The following is a 24,254-nucleotide window of genomic DNA, read 5'->3' as shown; positions in this document are numbered from 1 at the left end:
AAAGCAATGACAGCAATCGGTTAAATTGGTCATCAGGGAGGGCCTCCAACTTCTCAGCCCGTGATCCACTCCCATGTCTGGTCTGGGCTGCATGCGCACGATCTGGGCCGTGCTGGGCTTGCATTTTTCCCTTCGGCCCACTGTTCGGCCTGACTTGTTTCTGTCCGGGCCCCCTTCCTGGATTTGCTTTGGACTTGTAATGCGAGGATGGGTACCCATTAAGGGCCCAACAAGTATTTTTGGTGTGGCCCAATTTTCCACAGTGCTCACACGAGGGCCTTTCGCCCGCTTCTCCCTGCAACCTACCGATTCTTCCTTGCCCGTGCTCTGCTTCCGCTCTGACGAAGAAGACGGCAGATTCCGGGGCCGATTCTCGAGCTCTCGTCACCAATCGTTGCCGTTCCTCATTCGCCACCATTTTGTATACTTTATTCAAGTTCGGTATCGGTTCAATGCTCAGAATCGTCGACCGAATCGTGTTAAATTCGGAAGTGAGCCCCATCAGAAACTGGAAGCACTTCTCCGTCTCCCTCTGCACTGCCATCGCGGCTCCTGCCCCGCAGCTACAACCCGAGTGCTCCAGGTAAATCTCCAATTCGTCCCACAGCAGCTTCAATTTGCTGTAGTATTCCCGAATGCTCAATCCTTCCTGCCGTAAGAGACAAATATCGGCTTTAATTTGGAAAACCCTAGATTGATTTCCCTCCGAATACCTCTCTTTCAGGTCATTCCACAAGCTTCCGGCGTCCACGGCGTACGTGACCGTCGCTTGAAGGCTCACATCCATGGTGTTGAACATCCACGCCAGGATTGTTGAATTGCATCTCTCCCAGCAGTCTCGGAGAGGGTCGTTCACTTCCGGCGCCTCCAAACTCCCATCGATGAAGGGCAATTTGTTTCTTGCCCGTAGAGCGATCAACATCGCTCGTGACCATGTCAGGTAATTATCCCCATTGAGCACACAACCGATTATTTGGACGCCTGTGCTGTCTGATGAATTGAGTCGATAAACCGGCGGGATTTCCATGCTCTTACCCGAGTCATCCCCTGCCTTTCTGTTTGCAGATGAGTTTCTGCCCAGCCTTGGACTTCTCTCACCCTCACTCACATCCGACATTCTGTTGGTCATAAAATTTTCAATTGATCCAGGAACTTTGTTGCTTTGATACCATGTGAAGTTTGGAGCAATTCCAACTTATCTTTCATTCATGTCAATCGGAATTATAAATAGGCTGTAAGCCTTTTACATGAAAGGAAAACGAATAATGAGAAATAGAAGAGTATCTACGGTTGCTATGTATGTTACAACTTGCCTATTATACATTGAAGTTATCCTTAATAATAACAATAATAACAACAACAATAATAATAATAATAACAATAATAACAATAATAATAATAATAATAATAATAATAATAATAATAATAATAATAACAATAACAGTAATAACAATAATAACAATAACAATAACAACAACAACAATAACAACAATAATAATAACAAAAATAATAATAACAATAACAATAATAATAATAATAATAATAATAATAATAATAATGACCACACTCGCTCTACTTTTGCTAGATGGGAACAGTATTATCTGTAGATAGATAGATAAATAAAATAAAATACGAAAAACAAATTTAAGGATGAATATTATTATAAGTTTATGAATGAAGTTGCAGTATGACTAGGCAAAGTAATAGCAAGCACACTGTTGAGCCTTTTTGGATTTAGAGTTCCGTTGTTGTCATTTTCGCCGTCCTATCTCAAAAGGCCTTGTCGTTCTCCTCTAATATGTATAAAATTAGATAGAAGATAAAGAAAGAGACAATAGAGATATCCCTCCAATATGTATAAAATTAAATAGAAGATAAAGAAAGAGACAATAGAGATATCGGTAATATATGGTGGCGGCCAAAGCTATCGGAGATATTATTGACTGACTCAAGAAATTACATAAACTACCTCCACTATTTAATGGTTCAGAGAAACAACTAAATTAACAAACAAATAATCTCTTAATATTTAAATCAGATACTATAAAATCCAATACTAACAACCTATATGATCCATGGGAATGGGATATTATTCCCAAATATTTGACTGCCTAAATTATTAGATAATATATCTGTTAGGATTTATACATAAGATTTCCAAATTGATTTGAAGATATAAAAATTTTGAGAAAATTAGAAAGAAAAAAAAAATTGTGGCCAGGCAAGGATGGAACTTGGCCTTGGCTATGGGAGAGGACTGTCCTTCCAGAGGAGAAAATCTTCTCATGAGTGACGTAAGAGCTCTCCCAAAAAAACATAAACGAAATTGTTTTGGAAGAAAAGAAAAGAAAAAAAAAAGCTAAAAAATGTAGGCTTGACGCAGTTCCCACCTAAATAACAGTTTTAGTATATTAGTATGATTTATGGATTAATAAAGAATAAACATGCAATTTGGTCCCTACTTTTTGATATTGCATCAATTAGGTCCCCTACTTATTTTTTACATCAATTTGGTCCATGAGTTTTTCAATTGACTTCAACTAGGTCCTTGTTACGTACTTAGGCCCTTCACTAAAATCATTACAATTTCCCTGGAGGACTAAATTGATGTAAATTTACAAATGAATGACCTAATTGATGTAACACATGCATGTTTGATTAAAATGGATAATTTGGGGATCAAATTGATGTAAAAGATAAGTCAGGGACCCAGTTGGGACGATATCAAAAAGTCAGGCACCATATTGCCTATTTACTCTTTATTAAATGACTAACTGCCGAAGATTGATTGGCGTGTCAGATAAGTGAAAATGGGATGGTGATGTATCGAGCTCGACTTTTGAAAGTTTGACCGGAGGATGTACAGTGGACATTACTATATTTATATATGTATGTACGGAAGCACCTATACTATATATATATATATATATATATTCATTCATATATCGTCATAAACTCATGGATATGAACCTCGAGTGAGGGGCGCAGGGGAGAGAGAGGGAGAGAGAGAGAGAGAGAGAGAAAGAAGCCTTGCTAGTTGCTAGCTAGGTATGCTGCGGACAATGGAAGGGTTCTTCCGGTCCCAGAATGCTAGTCATGTGTTGATCGTCGCAAGCTGTTTATTACTTCTAATTCTGGGTCAGTTTTCGAGCTGTGTTAGTGCCGATGTCCACTACTACGATTTTGTGGTAAGTCCTTGATGAATTAATTCTTAGTAGTAAAATGAAGAGGGAACTTTTACTCTTTGCAGTAATTAAAAGTTGGCCAATTAAGTAGCAAGTCTGCTGATCATCAATGTTGTTTCTTAATTTAACTACTTTCTCTGCAATGGTGTGAAACGGCTCACGCTTGCAACCGAATTTATGCTCCCCAGTTGAACATGCATATATGCTCATGTATTCATTTGCCATATTGTGTGTAGTTGAAGGAAATCAACGTGACAGAATTCTGTGTTAATGAGACGATTTTAACAGTCAATGACCTCTTTCTTGGACCCAGTGATTCAAGTACACAAAGGAAACACTGTGTATGTAAACGTGACTAACCAAGGAAATTACGGCGTCACCCTTCATTGGTACATATAAAACATGTATTATTTTTATTACTATTAGTGTTATTGCTTCTCTCTGATCTAGTATTATTTTTATTATTATTTCCATTTTCTTGCTCTTGAACCTGGACATATAATGGCCATGGTTCGCTGTTTTCCTTCCGTCATTTCTTCGGGGAATTTTTACTGTTCATGATGAAAAGGATATATACACATATACCACTCAACAAACAGACAGGGCGACAGATCGGATCGCTACCTCTCCATTAGTTTGTAGAATACATATTGAATGATATGCATTGAATATATCGTCATTTATTTACACTGTTAGTAATTTAGAAAATACCCAATTTCTCGTACTCTCTAGGCACGGGGTGAAGCAACCTCGAAACTCCTGGTCAGATGGACCAGTATTCATTACACAATGTCCAATTCAGCCTGGCTCGAACTTCACTTATGAAATCATTTTCTCGGACGAGGAAGGAACTCTTTGGTGGCATGCCCATAGCGACTAGACATGATCGACTGTCCATGGTGCAATTGCCATCTTGCCCAAAGAAGGAACAACATATCCATTTCCAAAACCTTATGGAGAAGAGGTAATCGTGCTAGGTACGTGAATTTAGTATTCGAATCTTAGAATTTATTCATCCCAAATATATAGGCTCGCCAACTAGATCTAGCTACAAGCACAAGAATTCTTGTCCGACCCAAAAGTTTATATTTATAAGCAGTGGAAACCTATCTTCTTATACATCGATCCACATCATCCATCAGTAATAAATATTGTTTGTATATCTGACATATATCTGCAGTAATTTTATTTAAACATTATCATTATATTATACCGTCAAATCGATTACACTTTGTAATAATATTGTTAATTATGTACCAATTATTCTAATTATTATTATTATTGTAATAATATGATGATATAATAAATAAATATTAAAAACCGATTTTTTGGTGAGTAATATTAAAAATAGATAATAGAAGAGAAAATCTATTTGAAATTTTAATTAAGCAAATATAGAAGTTATCACAAAGTGCATCCATCTAAAAATGACAATCTTGATTAGCAATATTTTAAAATGTGATAAAAAAACAATTGTTAACTGCTTACTGAAAAAAAAAAACAATTTTTAACTATATATATGTATTGTATCCCCGTATTATATTTGTGATTAAACGATTATGCAATGGATATTACTAAAATAACTAGTCAATTAGACTGGAAAATAGTTTATTGAGCCTATACAAAGGATTTCTTGAAAAAGAAAATCAAAGCTCACTAATTTATGAGGCTATGATCACTAAAAATTAAAAAATTAATACGTGGAACTAAAGATATCATAAAATATTATTAAACAAGGTCAAGCAGTATAACGTGGGTTGGTTCAAGCGATTTGGCGCTTGTTCTGCTTAAACAATGTCTCGGGTTCGAGTTCTTTTGAATGGAAAAAATTCACGCTGTGAGAGCTTTACCCTTTAGTGGATCGATCCAGCTCGATCAGATTAGTTAGGGCTCAATTGGGTTTCCGGATACCAGGATTCACACCGAAAAAAGATATCATATGTGCAAATCAGATCGTATATTTGAAGTTCATGTATATATAATGAATTCGCAAAAATTATTAATGATTGAATAAGCAATGTGCATCAAATAAGACTGTTAGTTGTAAGATTATCACCTAATCATTTAGTCTGATATATTATAAATTATTTTTCAAAATTTGAAATAAATAAAAAAAATCTTGTTATTCATTAGGAAGCTAACTAATATTTTTAAAATGTAAATAATTATTATATAAAAATAAATTCGTGTAATGCTCCGGATAGACACTAGTGTATAGCAATATAAACTCATTAATAATTTGAAAGCGTGAAAGGTTTTCTGGGAAGTAAATGCATCAATAATTTTTCTTTTTTTCTCTGTAAACAACATCAATAATATCTCTACATCATCGTAAAAGTAAACGTCATTAATTGCAGGTTCATGGTATAAGGGGGGATTTGAACGCGGAAATAATGCGGGCATGGAGAGTGGGAGCGACGTTCCCCATTCAAATGGTTACTTAATCAATGGGGAACTTGGAGATTTCGCTAATTGCTCCAGTGGTATATACAAGTCCTCTCCACGAATATATATATATATATATATATATTCTCTTCTGGAATTTTTTGAGATACGTTATAGTAATTCTAATACAAACTTAAGGTTGACAGTCGCTTCTATATTTTCATTATTCTAGGGACAACGTATTGTTGGTCAGTTGAATACGGGAAGACGTATCTTCTGCGGATAGTTGGTGCAGTGGTTGACGATGAGGTCTTTTTCGCAATTGCCGAACACAACCTCACAATCGTCGGGGTGGATGCAGCAGACATAAAGCCTATACCGACGAGCTATATCATGATAAGTCCAGGACGAACAATGGACGTGCTTCTCACAACAAACAGGCCTCCCGGGCGCTACTACATGGCTAGTCGACAATTTTTGACTGAAGATGCACTAACAGACAACTATAACGGTTCTGCGATCATTGAATACATAGGAGACTACAACTTCTCATCCTCCCCTATTTTTCCGCACGACCTCCCTCAGAGTCTAGATTTGAAAGCTGCGATGAGATTCACGAGCTTGATCAGAAGCTTGGCAAATGAGAATTATCCCATAAGCGTCCCAGTGAATGTAACCAAAAGGATGTTGATAGCGGTAGCAATGAATGAACTCTGCAGAAATCGTACGCATTGCAATGTCACCGCGGGAAGTGCTGATATAATGGCCTCGAGCTTGAATAACATCAGCTGGGCCAACCCGACAGTCGACGTACTCCAGGCTCATTACAGGCAATTCTCTTTCTCCCTAAAGTGATTCTATCCAATTGGATCGTGCTATATAATTTTATATCCTTATGTCTCCGGTGCATATGAAAAAGCTCATGTGTGTATATATAATCTGTCAAAAATGCCAATTGTTTGGATCGGGCGCCCTCTGGCATCACCTTTTCAAAAATGAACGTGCAAGGGCTTTGATCTTGTCTCAGATACATGCAGTATGCACAGATGAATAGCTAGCCTTAAAGCCCTCCATGGCATTTTCAATATTTGATCCTTTATTGTGCAGGAATATAAGCGGTTATTATAGGACGGACTTCCCAGATTGGCCACTAGTCATGTACAATTTTACAGAGGATACCAATGAGCGGGATACTTATATGACAGATCAAGGGACAAAGGTTAAGGTCTTGAACTACAATGAATCGGTGGAGGTAGTTTTTCAAGGCACCGGTGTCTTAGATGGCGCCAGTGTTCACCCGATGTATATGCATGGCTACAGCTTCTATGTGATAGGAATGGGTAAAGGGAATTTCAACAAAGAGACCAACCCTCTAACATATAATCTGGTAGATCCCCCAAAAGTCAATACTTTTATAGTTCCAAAGCACGGATGGCTAGCCATCAGATTTGTTGCAAATAATCCAGGTATCACTTCCTTTCGTGATACATAGTTGCTTAGAATTTATTTCATTGTAATCATATTAATAGCTACTGTAACATATTAGAAAGCTTAAGCAGCTCGAAAATGGAGGATCAATATCTTAAGAATGAAGATACCTCATTTGGCATCCATTAATTAATTCAATATATGCATGAGGAGGCTACGGCTCTACATCTATCTATCTATATATATATATATATGTATAACCCGCTGCTCTAAGGAAGAATAATGGACAAATGCGGGAAAGTAACTCAATCTATAGCAATCTTTTTCATCTAGAGACTTCAGGATATAAAATAAATTGGAAATGACCGTTTCGTGAGACAGAGTTGTGGTATCAACATTTGAAACTAACATACCTATATAAATGTGTTGCTGTGTGTGTGTGACGAGCAGGTGTTTGGCTTTGGCATTGTCACTTCGAGCGGCATCTAACATGGGGTATGGACACGGTTTTCATAGTGAAGAATGGAGACACTGAAGAAACGAGCCTTCGTCCGCCCCCTTCCTACATGCCTCTCCTTGTACGGGCTACCAAAACAATATCTTGATGAAGAAATGGAACTATGCAGGCGATGATGAGGATTTGCTTCATTAATATCTGTTTTAGGTGCGCACATGTAGTGCAGGTGAATTAAACATGTTCTTGCCTTTGCTATTGCCTAGGCTTAAACATGTATTAAACTTGTTCTTTCTATCCCTCCAACGCATGAAATAGATAGAGAAATCCAATCGAGAAACAATGCGATGCTTTTTCTTAATCATTGAATGACATGATCAAATATATATTACGAGTGTTATTTTTTATATATAGTTTTATTATGATGGGATATATATTATATATATCATAGCTAAAAATAGGAATTGATAATAGAATATTTATTTCGTCCACCGCCTGTGAAAATCGATTCTCCACATACGACTTCTTTAATTGCATAGTGTGTCCCATCTAACTAATGAGACTAACATTGTTAGTTCTTCGATTAAGAGAGTTTTTTTGTGGAATAAAAGTTGGTGACTTTATGAATTTGAGAATTTTTTTAATGTATATATCGTCAATTGTCACTTCATACTTATGCTAGCTCTTTCTTAATCATTGAATGACGTGTTGAAAGGTCAAATTTAACCTCAGATGCTCCAAGACCATCCTCAACTGAGTGCCACTGGAAAATTATCTATTGTTATAAAGACCAGGAATTCGCCTTGCTACATGATATGTTTAAAAAAGTAGAAATATGACGGCCACTTGCGAAGCACATGACCGGCTCACCGATAATATTAGAAGTTAAAATAGAAAAAAGCATATTTTATTAGGTTCCAAAAAAACTGCACATAAAGAGTAGTTATTATGAGCTCAAGGAAATAACTAAGATGGAACGGAAAAATTTTGGACGAAAATACAAAAAGCACACGTCCAATTATTGCTTTTTCATGAATTATTTAGTTCACCTTTTTATCTTTTAATTTATGCCTAATTAACTAATATGGAATGGAAAACTTTTCTTTTTCTTTTCTTATTCATTAAAAATTGAATAAACTATATATATAACATAATAAATTAAGTTTTATTAAATAATTCGATAGAAAAAATAGTTTGTAAGAGTGTAAAACATGCCACGTTCTCCGTTGCAGTGTCCAAAGCTATTATAGTATTTTAAAAATGTCCTTTAGTGAAGAACTAGAAGAGAGAAATATGGGTCCACCATCCATTCTGCGGATGGGGTTGAGAATTAAGATGGCTGCATTATGTACTTTTTAGTATACAGACGACATCTACCATTCAAGTCGGACAAAAAAAAAGACCAAAAAAAAAAAATTTTCAATTCCTTAATTTTCTTTGATGGAATGGGAGCTTATCTCTGGAGAAAAATAGGTGTCCTATTCTTTTTAAAATAAAATTTCTTAGTTATAACATATACGTTTATGGGCCTCATAAGGGTATGGAAATATGAGAAATAAAAGAATATAAGACGATTCACTGTCCAAAATCAAACTCTTCATAATTTTGACTTAAAAACAAGTGCTTCTAAATTAAACTCCCCATTTTCTGGAAAAATCAGCGCGTAATTTCAACCTAAGATGTATACGTAGAGTTAGTATTATTAGGAAAATAATAACCCTAAGGCAAGGTCTAGTCTTGAGAGCCACACCTCTAACAATTATACTACTTATATACTGGAGAAATTCTCATTGACGTAACCTCATGAACCTGAAATATTTATTGAAAAATAAAATAAAAACTATGAACCACTAAATCATGGGTAATATCATGAATTCATCTATCCAATACTTTAACATCTCTTTTTCTCTCATAGTTCAAGCGCTCCAATACTAGTTTCTCATAAGTAAAATCTCAAGTTCGACCAATATGGATTAGTGCACTAACTCGACTCGAATTAAATTAGTCATGATTCGTTGAACTTTCAAATACTCGGATTCACATCGAAAAGTTAATGTATTTAACTAATTAACCGGTATATATATATATATATATATATATATATATGAGAATGGTAATAATGAAACTAACCGGGATTACTCGCTTTGAATCTTATGGTAACCCATCCTCTCTTAGGAACTCCATTTGTTGTCAACTGCACTGGATCAGCCAAATTATATGTTAAAAGGGTCTGTTACATTGTTGAAGTTACCGATGCCTGACCCTACCACATAGAAGCTGTAGCCATGCAGGTGCATCGGGTGGTTCTCTGATGCGTTTAATATTTCAGTCCCTTGAAATGTAATCTCCACCTCTTCATTGTAGTTCAGCATTTTCACCATTGTCGCCCGGATCGGTACCGTCACATTGAATGGGGCATCATCCTCTGTGAAGTTGAACATCGCGGGCGGCCAATCAGGAAAGTCAGGCGTGCAGATGCCACTCAAGTTGCTGGAACACATATAAACGATTATAAGCTTCTTCCCCACATACACAGCTGTGATTGTTATGTGTTTAAGTGGATTCATCACTCAAGTTGGGCATAGCAGTCCAAATAAAGCGAAAAAAACAGCGACAGAGAGGAAATTAATAGTGGGAAGGTAGGAAGATTATCGTCAGACCACACCCATAGTAAGCTTGAAGTACGTCGATGTCTGGGTTCAAGAAACTTATGTTGTTCATACTCGAAGCCAGCCGGTTCCCATTGATCCCTGCACACGTCTGGTTGGGGCAGAGGATCTGGTTCATGGACACTGTGATGTACATTTGGGTTGTAATGTTCACAGGCACATTAACCGGATGTTGCTCATCAGCCAAGCTTCTGAGCCTGTCCAAGAACGCATCTGCAGCAACCAGGCTCTCGTAATAAGGGAGCTGTGAAGGGTATATCGGTGAACCGGGGGCAGTGTAGTTGCCGCTATAAATGAGAATTGCAGAGGCGTTCGTTTGATCATAGTCCGTCACGTCAGGTCGGGCCGTGTCATACTGATGTGCCACGATATAATAATGGCCTAGAGTCTGGTTTGCTGTGAGAAGGACATCCATAGTCTGTCCTGGACTAATCATGATGTAACCTGTCACGAAGGGTTTCACATAGTTCCCATCTATCCCGACTACTGTCAAGCTGTGATCTGCGATGGCAAGGAAGAGTTCTGCGTTCATGGCTGCATTCACTAGGCGGACAAGGTAGGTCTTCCCGTAGTCGACCACCCACCTATACGTCGACTGTGAGTTTACATCAAGAAATCAACTACACATCAGTTACCAAAATGCTCGTGCACACACACAACCCAGCTGCTTATATTACATAGTCCACTGAGTGATCGTTTGGCAAATTTTTTGTTAAGTCCCCAATTTATTTCCCTGCCTTTGGTCAAACTTAGGGAACACTTCACGACTTGTTCCGTAATATATGACAACTAATGTCTGTGTGTGATCGGAAATTAAAGGATAAAGGTTACAAATTCAATGCAGATGATGAATACGATAGTGACACCACCTTAAGAGCATTCACAAAAGTCTCCTGGTTGGCCGTTGATCACAAAGGCAATTGAACGAGGCGTGTCCGCTCCAGTCGCCAAGTCCTCGTCGACTACTTCATTGACATTGATATTATACCAAGATCCTGAGAGTGATTAAATTAAACAATTGTGTAAGAACAGATAATATATATATATATTAACAAAAAAATTGAAGGGAAAAGTTAAATCGTATTGGAGAATGCCCTTTCATATTTCCAACTGTTAATAAGTAGATCTATCTCCTTCCATCAACAATATAAATTCCCGAAATTTGTTAATCAAATTTGGCATACCAAGGACGATTATTTCTTCATCGTCGGGGGTCGGGAAGGGGTATGTGGTTCCGTGGAATGGGTAGACAATGATTGCTCCGTGGATACTATATCGGGATCAGTCACTATGTGCATGCCACTATTGAGTCCCTCTTCAATGGAGAATATTACCTCATAGGTGAAATTTGTTCCCGGTTGAATGGGGCACTGCGTAATATACTCCGGACCATCGGACCAGGAGTTCCTCGGTTGTTTCACACCGTGCCCGATATATAACATTACATTTAACCGAAAAAAAAAATATATATATATATATATTAATATAACATCACAAAGATAGAAAAGTCCTTGCTTCTTGTCACCTAGCTAATTAATTAATGCATGTTGAGTAATTATAAAATGGGATTCTAGCTAATTAGTAGCTGTGAAGTATAAAGGCTGGCCGACTGCGAGGTGCAACATTAATTAATTAATAGATAAAACTTGTAACCCAAAAAAGAAAAAAAGAAAAAAAGGAAACAATATTAATGACCAGGACAAGAGAGAGTAGAGAGCAGCACGTATATAGTACCAGTGGATGGTAACAGCGTAATCTCCTTGGTTATGGACATTGACATACACAGTATCCCCTTGTAGACCCGAATCACAGGGCCCGGGAAGCTGTCATTCACCACCAGCATGCTCTTGGTGCTGCATAGCCTCGTGAAATTGTTCTCCTTAAGCTAATTAAATCAGGAGTTCAATTAATTGAGTACATATATATACTTAAGCAAGAAAATATATATGCATATATATATATATATATATATATACACACGCACACACAGAGATGATCAGGATTGGGATTGAATAGCTATAACGTTAATTGAAAGGGCCTCTCTGCTCGCAACGTAAGTCTGAAGCTATAGCAAGTACGTAATAGGGAAAATGCTCCCTCCTGCATATTTGATTCGTGCGAATCTGCCGAAATGGGAGTGGCAGAAAAATTGCCCATAAAGTTGACAAAAATTACATCACATTCCATTTTCTCTACACGGAGGAACAGTTCGACAGATATTGTCGGTTGAAATAGCATCACTCAAGTAATAAAACAGCTAGCAATGGATGTGGGGGGGGGCGATGCACGATGCATGGCATGCTTTCTAAGACACAAGCCAGACAAGCAAGCTCCACGAAGGTATTATTGAAATAAATAAATAATAATAATAATAGTAATAATTAAAAAAAAGAAGCCATTTAAATATATGATGAGGTATGTCTGTATACTCACACAAAAATATTAGACAAGCATGTAATTGATTAGTACCACGAAGTCATAGTGATGGATGGCACCCTGAACCGGAGAGTGGAGGACGGAACCGGCAGCGAGAAACAAGAGGAGCAAGAGAGGCTCACAGACTCTGTTGGCTGCCGCAGCTAATGACCTCAGCTTCTTCATTTGTCTCGACGACTGGCCTGCGTGCGGTTGTCGGAGTGGTGCCACGCAGGAAAACTATATGAAATATTGCACGCAGCGTGCAGGGAGGAGAGGCAGAGCAGAGCAGTCTTCAATATAATATAATAATCATCTGGGGTAAGCTTGCAAGATACGTAGCTGAGATAGAGGATACTCGGGTGTGTCTTTTTCAATATTAACTAACCCATTATTTTGAATATAATTAGAAGGAAGGGCAGGCAACGAGAGCTGGAAGAGGTCCAAAGGAAAAGAAGGTAAAGGAAAGGGAAAAAGATGGGGCACTGCACTGCACAGCGGCACCAGTAGTTACTGTACTACCGAGAAATTTCTTTTAAGTGCTTTTTGCTTCCCAACTAATAATAATTAACATAACATTATGATCGATAAGCTCCTATTAATTAGTTAGTTACTAGTTGACACGTGGAATCCATTTATTACATGAAAAGATTCCCCCTCTCTTCCCGTGTCTCGAGATCTTAATTTACATTACATCAATAAAAAAAATCGTGAATTCCATTCAGATTCTGTAAACTAGGAGACATAGTAAACTGGCTAGCTAGGTATGAGCTGCCATGACATAATAGAAACGAAATGCACTACAATGGAATTAAGATTTACTGGAGACGGGGAGCATGCATGCCATAAACCAACCAGTAATACAATGGGAATTAATTAAGCACCCTTAGGTTGCGTTTGGTACATATGAATTGAGTGAAATGGAATCGAATGGAATGACTATCATTCCCTTCCACTTCATTTTCTTAAGGGGAAATAGCCCCATATAACACGATTATTATCTTACTTTCACTTCCTAGAATGTTTTTAAAAATTGTCACGATCTAGCACAAATCACTATTTTATTCCCGGATCTAACACCCATTAAATTCCGTCTAAAAAACGGTTAAACGCTGTTAAACACCGTTAAACTCCTCCTCCTCCTCCTCCACCTGTCGAGAATCTTGAACGCAGGTGAGAGTCCAAAGCAAGACCGTCCCTCCTCCTCCTCCTCCTCCTCCACCTGTCGAGAATCTTGAACGCAGGTGAGAGTCCAAAGCAAGACTGTCCCGCCCTCGATTCGGAAGATGAAGATTTGAATGCTCTACTGCTAAAGGCTGAGAAGTTCTTGGAGGAGGCCGTGGAATGGTCGTGGAAAGTCAAGGCAGAGGAGATAACCCAAGAGTGGGCAAAAGAGATAATGGCCTGGTTAAGGGTCATTCACAAGCGGGCTGCAAAAGTAGGGAGGGAGATGGACGCTCTGCTTGATGCGCTCAAAGACATAGATCCAGAAGTGGCAAAGTCGTACGCTTTGCTTGATGCTATCAAAGACGTAGATCCAGAAGTGGCAAAGTCGTACGTGGATTTCCTGATGAAATTGAACAACTGATCGGCTAGGTATCAATTAGGTCAACAACCATTGGTGTATGGTTAGAAAATCGAGTCTTTGTCTTGCAGATTTTAGGTAGAAAATTGAGCCTTCTCTTGCAGATTTCAAGTATCTTTGTACAGAAAAATCTCAAACAACAGATCACTGTTCTTGAATGGTTCTCGACTCTTGGACTTCATTTTCGACAAGTTAGATATCAAAATTTTACTTTCCTATATTAAATTGGTTTTCCAGCAGCATAAAATGTATCTAAACTTGATGAAAAAGCACAAGTGATTGGCTAGCATTGGCAGAGCAATGGGAACAAGGGAGGGCAATAGCATTCAGCAGTAGCTCGAAGAGAGGCTCAACAATAACGAGAAGCACGCTCAGGGAGCTAGGGAAGCACGAACAACAACAAAACGGTTTAGCAAGCTCAAGGATGAGCTCAACAGTTGCAAGGCGACATCGACAATAGCTCTAGAAGCTCAAGAGAGGATGGCAGGAAAAGAAGGCAAAGTCGTGAAGGAGGAGGAGGAGGAGGAAGAAGGAGGAGTTTAACGGTGTTTAACGATTTTTAGACGGAATTTAACGGTGTGCTAGATCCGAGAATAAAATGATGATTCGTGCTAGATCGTGACAACTTTTAAAAACGTGCTAAAAAATGAAAATAAGGTAAAAACTGTGATATATTGAGTTATTTTTCCTTTTCTTAATTAGTATCACTCATGTAAGTTAGACATGTGCATTCCATCATATATTAGCAATATTTTCTTCTACTTTCCTAAATGAGTATTCTCCAAAATAGTTTGGTATTGCTCATCCAATCATTTTGACTTGATTTGATACAAGTATCATATATTTTATTTCAATTTCATAAATCTACAAATATATATATAGGATAACATTTTGGTAAGGAAGTTCAATATATTAGTTTTACCTATCTTTATATTTTGAAGTTCAACAAAAAAAAAAAACATTACCATTTTTTCTCAATTTTATTATGTTTCATTCCATAGAAGCAATTTGATTTCATTCCATTTTTTCCAATGTACTAAATATGACCTTAAAAAATTACCTCAGTGGAAGTGGAACACTTTGGAGCCGAGAGAGCGAATGGGGCGGGAATGAAACTGGGAGGCAAGGCAAAGGGAAGGGCTGGGCGTGGGCTGACTGTTGGTTAGATGTTAGGCGGCGGCCCCAGGCCTGGCAACGACAAGGACACGCATGAATTTGATTTTTGTCATTCCGAGGTTCCTGATTGTACGAGAAAGAGATATATCAACAGCGACTAACTAGGTACGGATGCTGTATTTATTTGGGTACGTACAATGAAACGAGTACATTATATATATATATATAGGTTCCTGATTGTACGAGAAAGAGATATATCAACAGCGACTAACTAGGTACGGATGCTGTATTTATTTGGGTACGTACAATGAAACGAGTACATTATATATATATATATATATATATATATATTTGGATCATAATGTCCCCATTTATTGCCTTGTATTCACCTTATATATATACTTAGAGAGCAACCGCGTTACATGCTGAATGAATAATAATAATAATAATAAAAAACTGAAATTGAGAAGTTAAGAGTGAACATCGCAAAATAAGGAGAGATTGTAATGAAAGAAGAGATAATAAAATAAATGGACAATATTGCCCTTCAATTTTTCTATTTTATTTTAATTATATGATAATAATTAAATAAAAAGAAATTGTTATTTTTTACTTTTTAACCATCCTATAAATGGGGAAGGTTGTAATAAAATCCAACTCCTACTTAAATAATAGTATAAAATAGAAGATAAGATATCTTTTCTTTATGAGTTAATTGCACCTGTGATTCAAAAAGTTTCATGAATATTTCAGGTTGGTCCAAAATATTTTTTTTTGGTAACTTGTTGGTACAAAAAATTTCAAAACGGTTTCAATATAGTGCATTTCGTCAATTGTCCCTGACGCCGTTAACATTTTGCTGCTTCCAATGTGTCACTTTTGTTACGTGGAACCAATCACAGTGCGCCACGTCATTTAAAAGGATATAAAATCTGAAAAATTCCAATAAAAATATAATAAACAAAAAACAAAAAAAGTAAAAAATAATAATAAATTCTAAATATCTAATAAAAAGGCACGCGCAGTCCCGTTAGGTATCGAACATGCGACATCTTGGCCACCATTAATCTTTTTTCTATCAAATGATGATGTGAAATTTTTTAAAAAAATAACAAAAATTTTGAATTTCTTAAAAAAAAGAAAAACAAGACCCGTGCCTGCCCTTCCTGAGGGTGGGTGTTTTGCCGGGGTTGGTAGCCTCGCTAGCAAACATCGCTCATGGGGTGAGAGATACCCAAAAGTAGGGATGTTCGGGTTCAAGTACCATATTTTTTCACGATACTCGGACCCTACTCTGTAAGGAGCATGTTCCAATATTTTGGAATCGGACCTTACCATGTTGAGTCCTGGAATCGAAACATGTATTATACCACAGGTTCCGGGTACCCCGTTGAAACTTGTAAATTTTTTTGTCTGGCTAAATAAAACCGAAAATATCTCATCCATAATCAGTAATAACGCAAAACAGAATGTCGACATAGATTTAGATTTATTAACAATACATTTACAATAAAGAGTAATATGTTTCATCAATCCATCTATAAAACTAAACATCAATAATACGATCACGCCTTACCGATGACACACAGAGGTCGTTGAACCAAAGCTACCGACGACAAGGAATCCAAGGCCTATATCTGAATATAATTATGGAAAATTATTATTGAGTCCGGGTACTAGTTCCGGTTTCGGTTTCGATTCCGATTCTAGGTACCCTATATGCAGGACCCGTAACCGAAACATGTTTTCACTAGTTCCTTATTTTAATACCCTGACCCTCCACTTATTTCAATACGAGCTAACCGGACTCTACCCTAACGGGTACGTTCCTACAGGTTCCGAATTTATCCGATATTCGTGCATACCCCAAGCCAAAAGCCATATGGAAGAATCTTGGGGCCATATAGTAAGTTCAATTAATTGAAGGAACTGAGTCACGCAGCAAATACATAGTATGCGTTGTCTTAGATCAGATTTTTCATCAGTTGAATAAATACAAGCTCAGAAAATGGACATATATCACGTAAATCGAATGCAATTCTCTGGCACAAACATATATATATATATATTTATATGAAGGGTCATGTTATTTTTTCATTCCCACCACTCTAATTGGAAATTAGAATGCCTTAGGTTATGTTTTAACTTTTATAATTTTTCCGTGTGTACCATGATATCCAGAAGTCTAAAGGACTATGACTAATCCAGTTCGAGTCGGGTCAGGCTACTAAGAGATAACTATTGTAATTTGATTTTCTTATTATTTTCATTTTGGATGATGGGGTATGCATTCTTCTAGATGTAAACCTTGTATAATCTACTTGGACCTGACCGGCCAACGCGGATCATCTACATTTACTGAGGTGAACACATTCATAATAATTACTCCTCGTGTCACCTCACATATTGGCCTGTTTGATGTCAAATTTATGTTCTTTTCTTTGGGCTTAAACTCACCTACTTCCCCGGTCTCGGTAAAGGAGCCAGGATGTAAATGATTACGGGAATACCCAAGCTTCCAATTAATGCGTGGGATATGGTCAGGTAATTAATAACATTAATAACAGCCAAGAGGAAAGGGGGGGTGGTTAGGGGAGAGAGAGAGAGAGAAACCTTGCGCACCTGAATTTCAAAATTGCTGACCGACCGACCAGAAAGGAGAAGAGAAGAGAAGACTGACGTTTACGTACGATAATGGTAGGCAGGCATAATTTATCAGAGGAGCTAAAAGTCCACACCGATCCACAATAAGAGAAATCGAAGGGCAATTCTTAATTAGGACTGCTGGGCTTAATTAGTAATGTGATTGTAACTTGATGGGCAACGTTAAATGTTAGAAGAATTGCTTTAATTTGACGTACGACACCTAAGGTTCAACTAGCTGAACGACAAAGAGGAGATAGATAAATTCATCGAGGAGAGGGCATGAGTAACGCATTAAAACTTATTCCCAAATTAGACATCCTTTTAAAACTTATTCTCAAATTAGATTCAGTTTGAAAATAATTCCCATACACATTTCCTTCTGTGAAATCATTTCAATTCAATTCCTATTTTTTAAACTCTTTTAAAAACACCCTCAAAAAAGTATAACCGGATAACTATAAAAAAAATAGCCGTTTTGTCAATTCGATTAAACAGTTAATCGAGTTTTTAAAAGATAATTAATTTTATATCGAAATTAACCGGTTCGGCTATTTTGGACAAATTCTTAGGATTCAAACTTGAATTGAGTCTGATTTCTGTAACCCTAAAAATACTACTATGTTCTATTTACTATAACCGCTTTTTCGATTCGTTTAACCGAAATCTACATAAAAATTAATCTAGTTCGGCTATGTTGGACGCAATTTTTAAGAGTCACATGTAAATTGAAGTCATATTTTTTGTGAATTTTTTAGTTTTATTAATTTAATTTTTAATTATTTTTACTATTTAAAATATTTTAGTTATTTTACTGAATTTTATTTAGTCATAATATTTTATATTTTTAAAACTATTTATGATTAAATATTATTAACTATGGGTAAACGGATTGTAATAAGTCACTAATCAAATCGGTTGTTGGCTACACACCGAATTGAAGTAGAATTGATCATCAACCTACATCCTCGATTTTTTTTTTAACCGAACATACCCACCCTCGGAGATTTGTGGATGAGCAAACGTTTAAGGATTTAATTAAGGATCTATGATAACTAGGTAAATCAGAACCAGAAGAATTATGGCATGTGAATAACTTCCGTGCTTACAAGAAAGATAAACAACAACCGAAATCTTGAGGTCAATTTAAAATTAGGGTTGTCGCAGGAAAGGTAGGCTGGATTGAGTTAATTGACTTATAAAATTATAAATCACACAAAGGTACCATTTATTTATTTAATCAACCAAAAGTTGAATGTGCTTTTGCTTGGGACTCCGAAGGAACCCAAGGTCGACCCTCGCCCTTGAGTTCATAGGAAGGTTAGATATTACCACCTATAGCTTAGGACAGGGCCAATCACCTGTAGATCTAGTTAAATTTTGAGCCAGCGTACTATTTAATTAATTATGCATCTAATTTAGCTTCGCGTGTACCTAGGTCCAATCTAATAGAAAATAAAAAAATTAAAGAAATCTTTAAGCATATAAGATAAAGATTTCATCATCGTGTCGGCTCTACTTAAAAGGTGGTGATAATTTTTTATTTAATTTTTCATATGAAATTCTAACTTTCATCACTATATACCGTATATCATATTAGAATGTGATACTATTGTACCAAATTCTATTTCTCATAAATAGTAAGACATTAGCTAGACAATATTTATGTTTGGGTTTGAGAAACTAATGTTGTTCACAGGGACAAAGCCAAAAATGATGTTCGGGGGGGGGGGGGGGAATTAAGAGTTTTGGGGCAAAAGTCAAATAATAAAATAATTTAAGGGGGAATTGATGTTTTTTTAGGGGTAAAAGTTGAAATTTTTACAAATTTATATGTGAAATCTTCAACAAATGGAAAAGTCAGGGGGCAATTGCCGCCCCTGGTTGTTCATATTAGACGTACGTGGCTAATCTAGGTCCATCGTCAATTAAATTGTGTCATACATACACACACATATATATATATAAGGAAGATTATGATCAAGTGGGATGCATGCGAACACCCCTCGTACGTGTAAGCCCTAACAGCCCTGTGTCTGTTGTGGTACGTATATATTGATCGGGGATATTTGAAAATTAGCCAGCAATAAGGAAGGCATCGAGATCGTCTTCTGACCAGGGGATAATGACGGCGATGTAATAATCAAATAACCATGGGCGGATCTGTGTACAGATTAATGGGTCCAAGAATAAGTGATTTTACCTCGTCACGTAGCGTGAAAAAACATCAATTATATTGCAATAAACTAAATAATAAGTGTTAATCACTCGATTAATTGTGATAAGTTTTCTTAATTGAAGTAAGTTTATTATTTCTTCCGCGCTACATTATTATGAGGTAGGATCACTTAAAATTTTCTCGGGTTCAAGTGACTGCAGGAGATTTTAAATTTTTTAAATTATTAAGGGTACTATTAGTTATAAATATTTTTCAATTTAACTTGATCATTCTTGAAATTGAAGTGGAAAATATACATTGACCCAGAGAAAGAGGATTACTCTCACCTGATAATCAAGAATTTTTAAATTTGATTTTCGTTGTGAGACTACTGGTATTTCTTTATTAATTACTTAAAATTTTTATATCATTGAAATAGATCCATATGCCTCATATTTCACATGAACAAGGAATCCTATTTACTCTTTCTCCAATTCTCGAATATTTTGGTGAACCCAATTTCATCTCTCTCAAACTTCGCAACATAATATATATAGTAAATCGTTTGTTTCCAAATTTATTTGTTTTAGTAAGCCTATACATAGTGTAATTATTCCATACGTATTATTGATGTCTATAACTCCTCTCCTCTTCTCTTATATTTAATTAAGTTTCTTCAGAAACCAAAACAGACATTCTCTGGCTATTGGTTTATTTGCTTGCCAAGCGCACTAGAACCACTATTCAGACATTTTTCTAGTTAAAGTGGCGCCCAGTAATTACATGGACTGCACGTAAAGTGTGAATGTAGGTCCTCTAATTTGGACTCCCACGTGAAATTTTGGGAACTGCATTGTCAGAGATATTTATTATATATGTGATTAATTAGGAAATTGAAAATGGAGCATTTGAGAATAAGATCGATAGATTTATTAGATTAGTTGATATTTTTAGGATTTTCAATATTCGGTATCAACGTATTACATTAATATTATCTATTATAATTTCTACTTTTAGTTACTTTATCGAGTTTATAAATAGAGGATTATTTCATGTTTATCTTCTTGAATCATTCCAAATAATTTACTCCCGTAGTGTTGGTTTGTTGGCCACCACATTCTCTCTCTTCTCTCTCCTATATGAAATATATATATATATATATATATATTCACTGTATTATAGAGGGGCAATAGGACTCTAGGCTCATGCCATATCATTCGAACTTTGAAGGTTATACGCCTCAAGTCAATCATTATTTCTTGACCTCTAAAATCAAGATGCTCAAGTTGATCTAATTTTTGTGATCGATGAAAGAGATCCCGTGTCAATGTATAGTCAAATTTGATCCAATGCTAGAATTTGTTCGCAAAAGATAAACATTTCCCAATCTCATATTCGTCTTGAGAGGGAGTATTAGAGACTTTATTGTGATTAATTGGAAAATTGAATATAACATCGATCCATTAGATTAGTTGATATTTCTTGTATTTGTAATATCCGGTTGGTATTATACTGATATTTTGATATTATTTATTTTTTAGTTTATTTATTTTCTAGGTTACTTATTGTTTTGGTGAGCAAATAATTATGCAATCAGGGGAATTAACAACTCGAAACCATGAGATTCCAAATTCGACTCTCACCGGTTTCCGATGTCCATATTAATTCTCCCTTATAATCGAAAGAATGAATATGCAATACATATTATAAGAATAATTAGCTGCAAAACTAATTGTCTTTAAACGGCATAATTTTCATTAAAAATAGTTGATTGAGACTATACATTGGGTTTACAACAAAAATATCACATCTCACTAATTTTATGAAATTGTACATGTAAGATTACACGAAATTAGGGCCCATTTGGTTTCAGAGTTTGATTTTAGAATCATGATTTTGATTTTAACTCTACCCACTACACAACAAAAACACACGTTTCTCAAGTCAAATTTATAATACCATCTCATTTGTCATTTTTCCACAATTAAAATTAAAATCAAAATCAAAGTTACTTTAACTCTGAAATCAAGTTCACTAATTACTGAAAAAATATATATAATAAATTTGGCTAAGATAATGAAAATATCTTACAAGAGTCTGGGGAGGAACCTAATTTATTATGTAGGAAGGAAGCCCTACTCGCTCCCTCTGCTCTCAATGGGGCCAAGATGATTGGTATATGGAGAGTGGAAGCGACATTCCCCATTCAAGTGGTTACTTAATCAATGAGCAACTTGGAGGTTTTGCCGATTCCAATATTATATGTACAAGTTTAAGATATACCCTCTTCTAAAAATTTAAGAGATACGTTAGATTAATCACTTTTTATGTACTAACGTTGCATTTAATGTTTAAATTTTTAAGATACTTTTTAAGTATTTGTAGAAAATACATAAGACATATCTCTTAGCGGATAGTCGATGCAATGTACGACGATGAGCTCTTTTTTGCAAATGAAGAACATAGTTGGGGTGGATGCAGCATACATCATGCATATAAGTCCAGGGCAAACCATGGATGTACTTCTCACATAACATAGGCCTCCTGGACACCATTACCTGGCTAGCTAGCTAGTTGACAAATTTTTTACCGAAGATGCAACACGAGTACAATTATAACGGCTCCGCATGCAATTATTGAATACACAGGAGACTACGACTATATATTATGCTTTGAGCCAAAAAAAAAAAAGAAAAAAACACAGGAGACTACAACTTCTCTCATTCTCCCCCAATTTTTCCTCACAAAACTCCCTCAAGTACTTCAAGATATAAAAGCTGCAATGAGATTAACCTACTTGCCTGATCAGTAGCCTGGCAAAATGAGAATCACCCCCCAAGCGTCCCAATGAGTAACTTCAGCTGGGTCAACCCGGCCGTTAACGGTACTTGAGGTTCCTTTTCTTTTTTTCTGTGGTATCTTGCCTTTTTTTTTTAAGCTCAATGAGTCCCGATTAATTCAGTTCGGGCCGAATTTGGTCCACTAAGAAGTAAAACTCTCCAAATTAAGGATTTTCTTCGCTTACAAGACTTAAACCCGACATATTACTTAAGATAAATAAGTATCGAATCACTTGAATCAATCCATATTGATACGTAGTGGAGGGCTTAATACAGGCAATTCTCTTTCTTCCTACATAACTCTATATCCATTTCTTGCGTACATGAAAAAAACCCATATGTGCATTTATCAAAAAAAAAAGGAACAAGAAAAATCCATGTATATTTTTATGGAAAAAAAAGCCCTACTTATTGGGACGGACGCGCATCCATTGTTATATGAAAAAAAAAAAAAAAAAAGAGAACTGAACGTGAAATAAGGGCTTAGGAGGACACAGCATGTGGAGATGGATATAGAGGTAGGCCCTAGAACTCCTCGAGTGATTGTTCTCTAAGAGACACTAAAATACGAACAATATTATCTCATAATTAGATGGTCATTAAACAGATGGATTACCTTATGAAATCAAGTAAGGTTTCTCAATGACATTTTCAATATCTCATCTTTTATCATGCAGGAATATAAGCTGAGCGGTTATCATACGATGGATTTTCCATATTAGCCATCAATCATGTATAATTTCTCAGAGGATAGCAATAATGTGCAGATCTCTTAGAAACAGGTCGAGGGACAAAAATAAAGATTTTGAACTAAAATGAATTGGTGGAGGTAATTTTACAAGGCACGGGTCTGTTAAGATCGTGTGGACAGTCACATGATACATATGGATGGATGGCTATAGCTTCTATGTGGCAGGCCTGGGTCAAAAGAATTTCAATAGTATGATTGAACCCCTAACTATTTGGTCGATCCTCCGAAAGTTCATACACTTTTATAGTCTCTAAAATGGGATAGCTAGCCATAAGATTCATGGCAAATATATAATCCAGGTTGGATTCTTCCTTCTATACATATTATAATCACATTAAAAGTCATTGTAACTTATTGAAAAGCTTAAGCAGCTGGAAAACGGAGTGGCCATATATATATATTAAGAACAGAGGATACCTACCAACTTGTTGATTGAGTGGTAAGCAACTCACCCCCGTAAGGAGAAGAACACAAGTTCGAATTCTCGGAAGCGCACTGGTTGAAAGGGAGAATAATATTTAATGCTCGATCTCCCGACTAGATTAGTCAGAACCCATTGAATTTCTGAATACCATGGTACACACGAAAAAAAAAAGAACAGAGGATTCCTAATTTTAGCTTGGCC

General features: G+C 36.3%; 3 protein-coding genes across 4 annotated transcripts; 1 reads left to right on the top strand and 2 right to left on the bottom strand.

The window, feature by feature from the left end:
• The first annotated feature begins 2,965 nt into the window (after positions 1-2,965).
• LOC116199438 (laccase-21-like) lies at positions 2,966-7,826 on the top strand. Its single transcript, XM_031529783.1, has 6 exons — positions 2,966-3,188; positions 3,918-4,162; positions 5,543-5,668; positions 5,803-6,400; positions 6,678-7,036; positions 7,449-7,826. The coding sequence occupies exons 3-6, from the start codon at positions 5,587-5,589 to the stop codon at positions 7,601-7,603; spliced, it is 1,194 nt and encodes a 397-aa protein (XP_031385643.1). The 5' UTR covers positions 2,966-3,188; positions 3,918-4,162; positions 5,543-5,586; the 3' UTR covers positions 7,604-7,826.
• Positions 7,827-9,589: 1,763 nt separating this feature from the next.
• LOC116199361 (putative laccase-1) lies at positions 9,590-10,734 on the bottom strand (the record flags this gene model as incomplete). Its single annotated transcript, XM_031529683.1, has 1 exon — positions 9,590-10,734. A coding segment is annotated over one exon (657 nt), but the record flags the coding sequence as incomplete, so codon positions are not given.
• On the bottom strand, positions 10,578-12,998 carry LOC116199439 (laccase-17-like). Of its 2 annotated transcripts, XM_031529785.1 has the most exons (4): positions 12,591-12,998; positions 11,856-12,006; positions 10,991-11,116; positions 10,578-10,716 (listed from the first exon to the last, which is right to left on the bottom strand). In XM_031529785.1, exons 1-3 carry the CDS (start codon positions 12,720-12,722, stop codon positions 10,992-10,994), a joined length of 408 nt encoding a protein of 135 aa, XP_031385645.1. In that variant the 5' UTR covers positions 12,723-12,998; the 3' UTR covers positions 10,578-10,716; position 10,991. The 2 variants fall into 2 exon arrangements, with proteins under 2 accessions (XP_031385645.1, XP_031385646.1); XM_031529786.1 differs by lacking the exon at positions 10,578-10,716 and having other exon boundaries at positions 10,730-11,116.
• Positions 12,999-24,254: the final 11,256 nt, after the last annotated feature.

This window comes from Punica granatum, chromosome 3 (assembly GCF_007655135.1).
Source record: "Punica granatum isolate Tunisia-2019 chromosome 3, ASM765513v2, whole genome shotgun sequence".
Classification (NCBI taxonomy): domain Eukaryota; kingdom Viridiplantae; phylum Streptophyta; class Magnoliopsida; order Myrtales; family Lythraceae; genus Punica; species Punica granatum.
This window is presented reverse-complemented; position numbering and strand designations above follow the sequence as displayed.

Bases quoted from the DNA above. Each gene is read 5' to 3' on its own strand.
- LOC116199438 (XM_031529783.1), top strand. From the start codon at position 5,587: ATGGAGAGTGGGAGCGACGTTCCCCATTCAAATGGTTACTTAATCAAT. The intron at 6,401-6,677 runs GCAATTCTCTTT...TTTATTGTGCAG, and splicing joins GTACTCCAGGCTCATTACAG to GAATATAAGCGGTTATTATA. The intron at 7,037-7,448 runs GTATCACTTCCT...TGTGACGAGCAG, and splicing joins ATTTGTTGCAAATAATCCAG to GTGTTTGGCTTTGGCATTGT.
- LOC116199439 (XM_031529785.1), bottom strand. From the start codon at position 12,722: ATGAAGAAGCTGAGGTCATTAGCTGCGGCAGCCAACAGAGTCTGTGAG. The intron at 12,007-12,590 runs GTACTAATCAAT...TGATTTAATTAG, and splicing joins TCCATCACTATGACTTCGTG to CTTAAGGAGAACAATTTCAC. The intron at 11,117-11,855 runs GTACTATATACG...AATCACTCTCAG, and splicing joins TACGCTGTTACCATCCACTG to GATCTTGGTATAATATCAAT.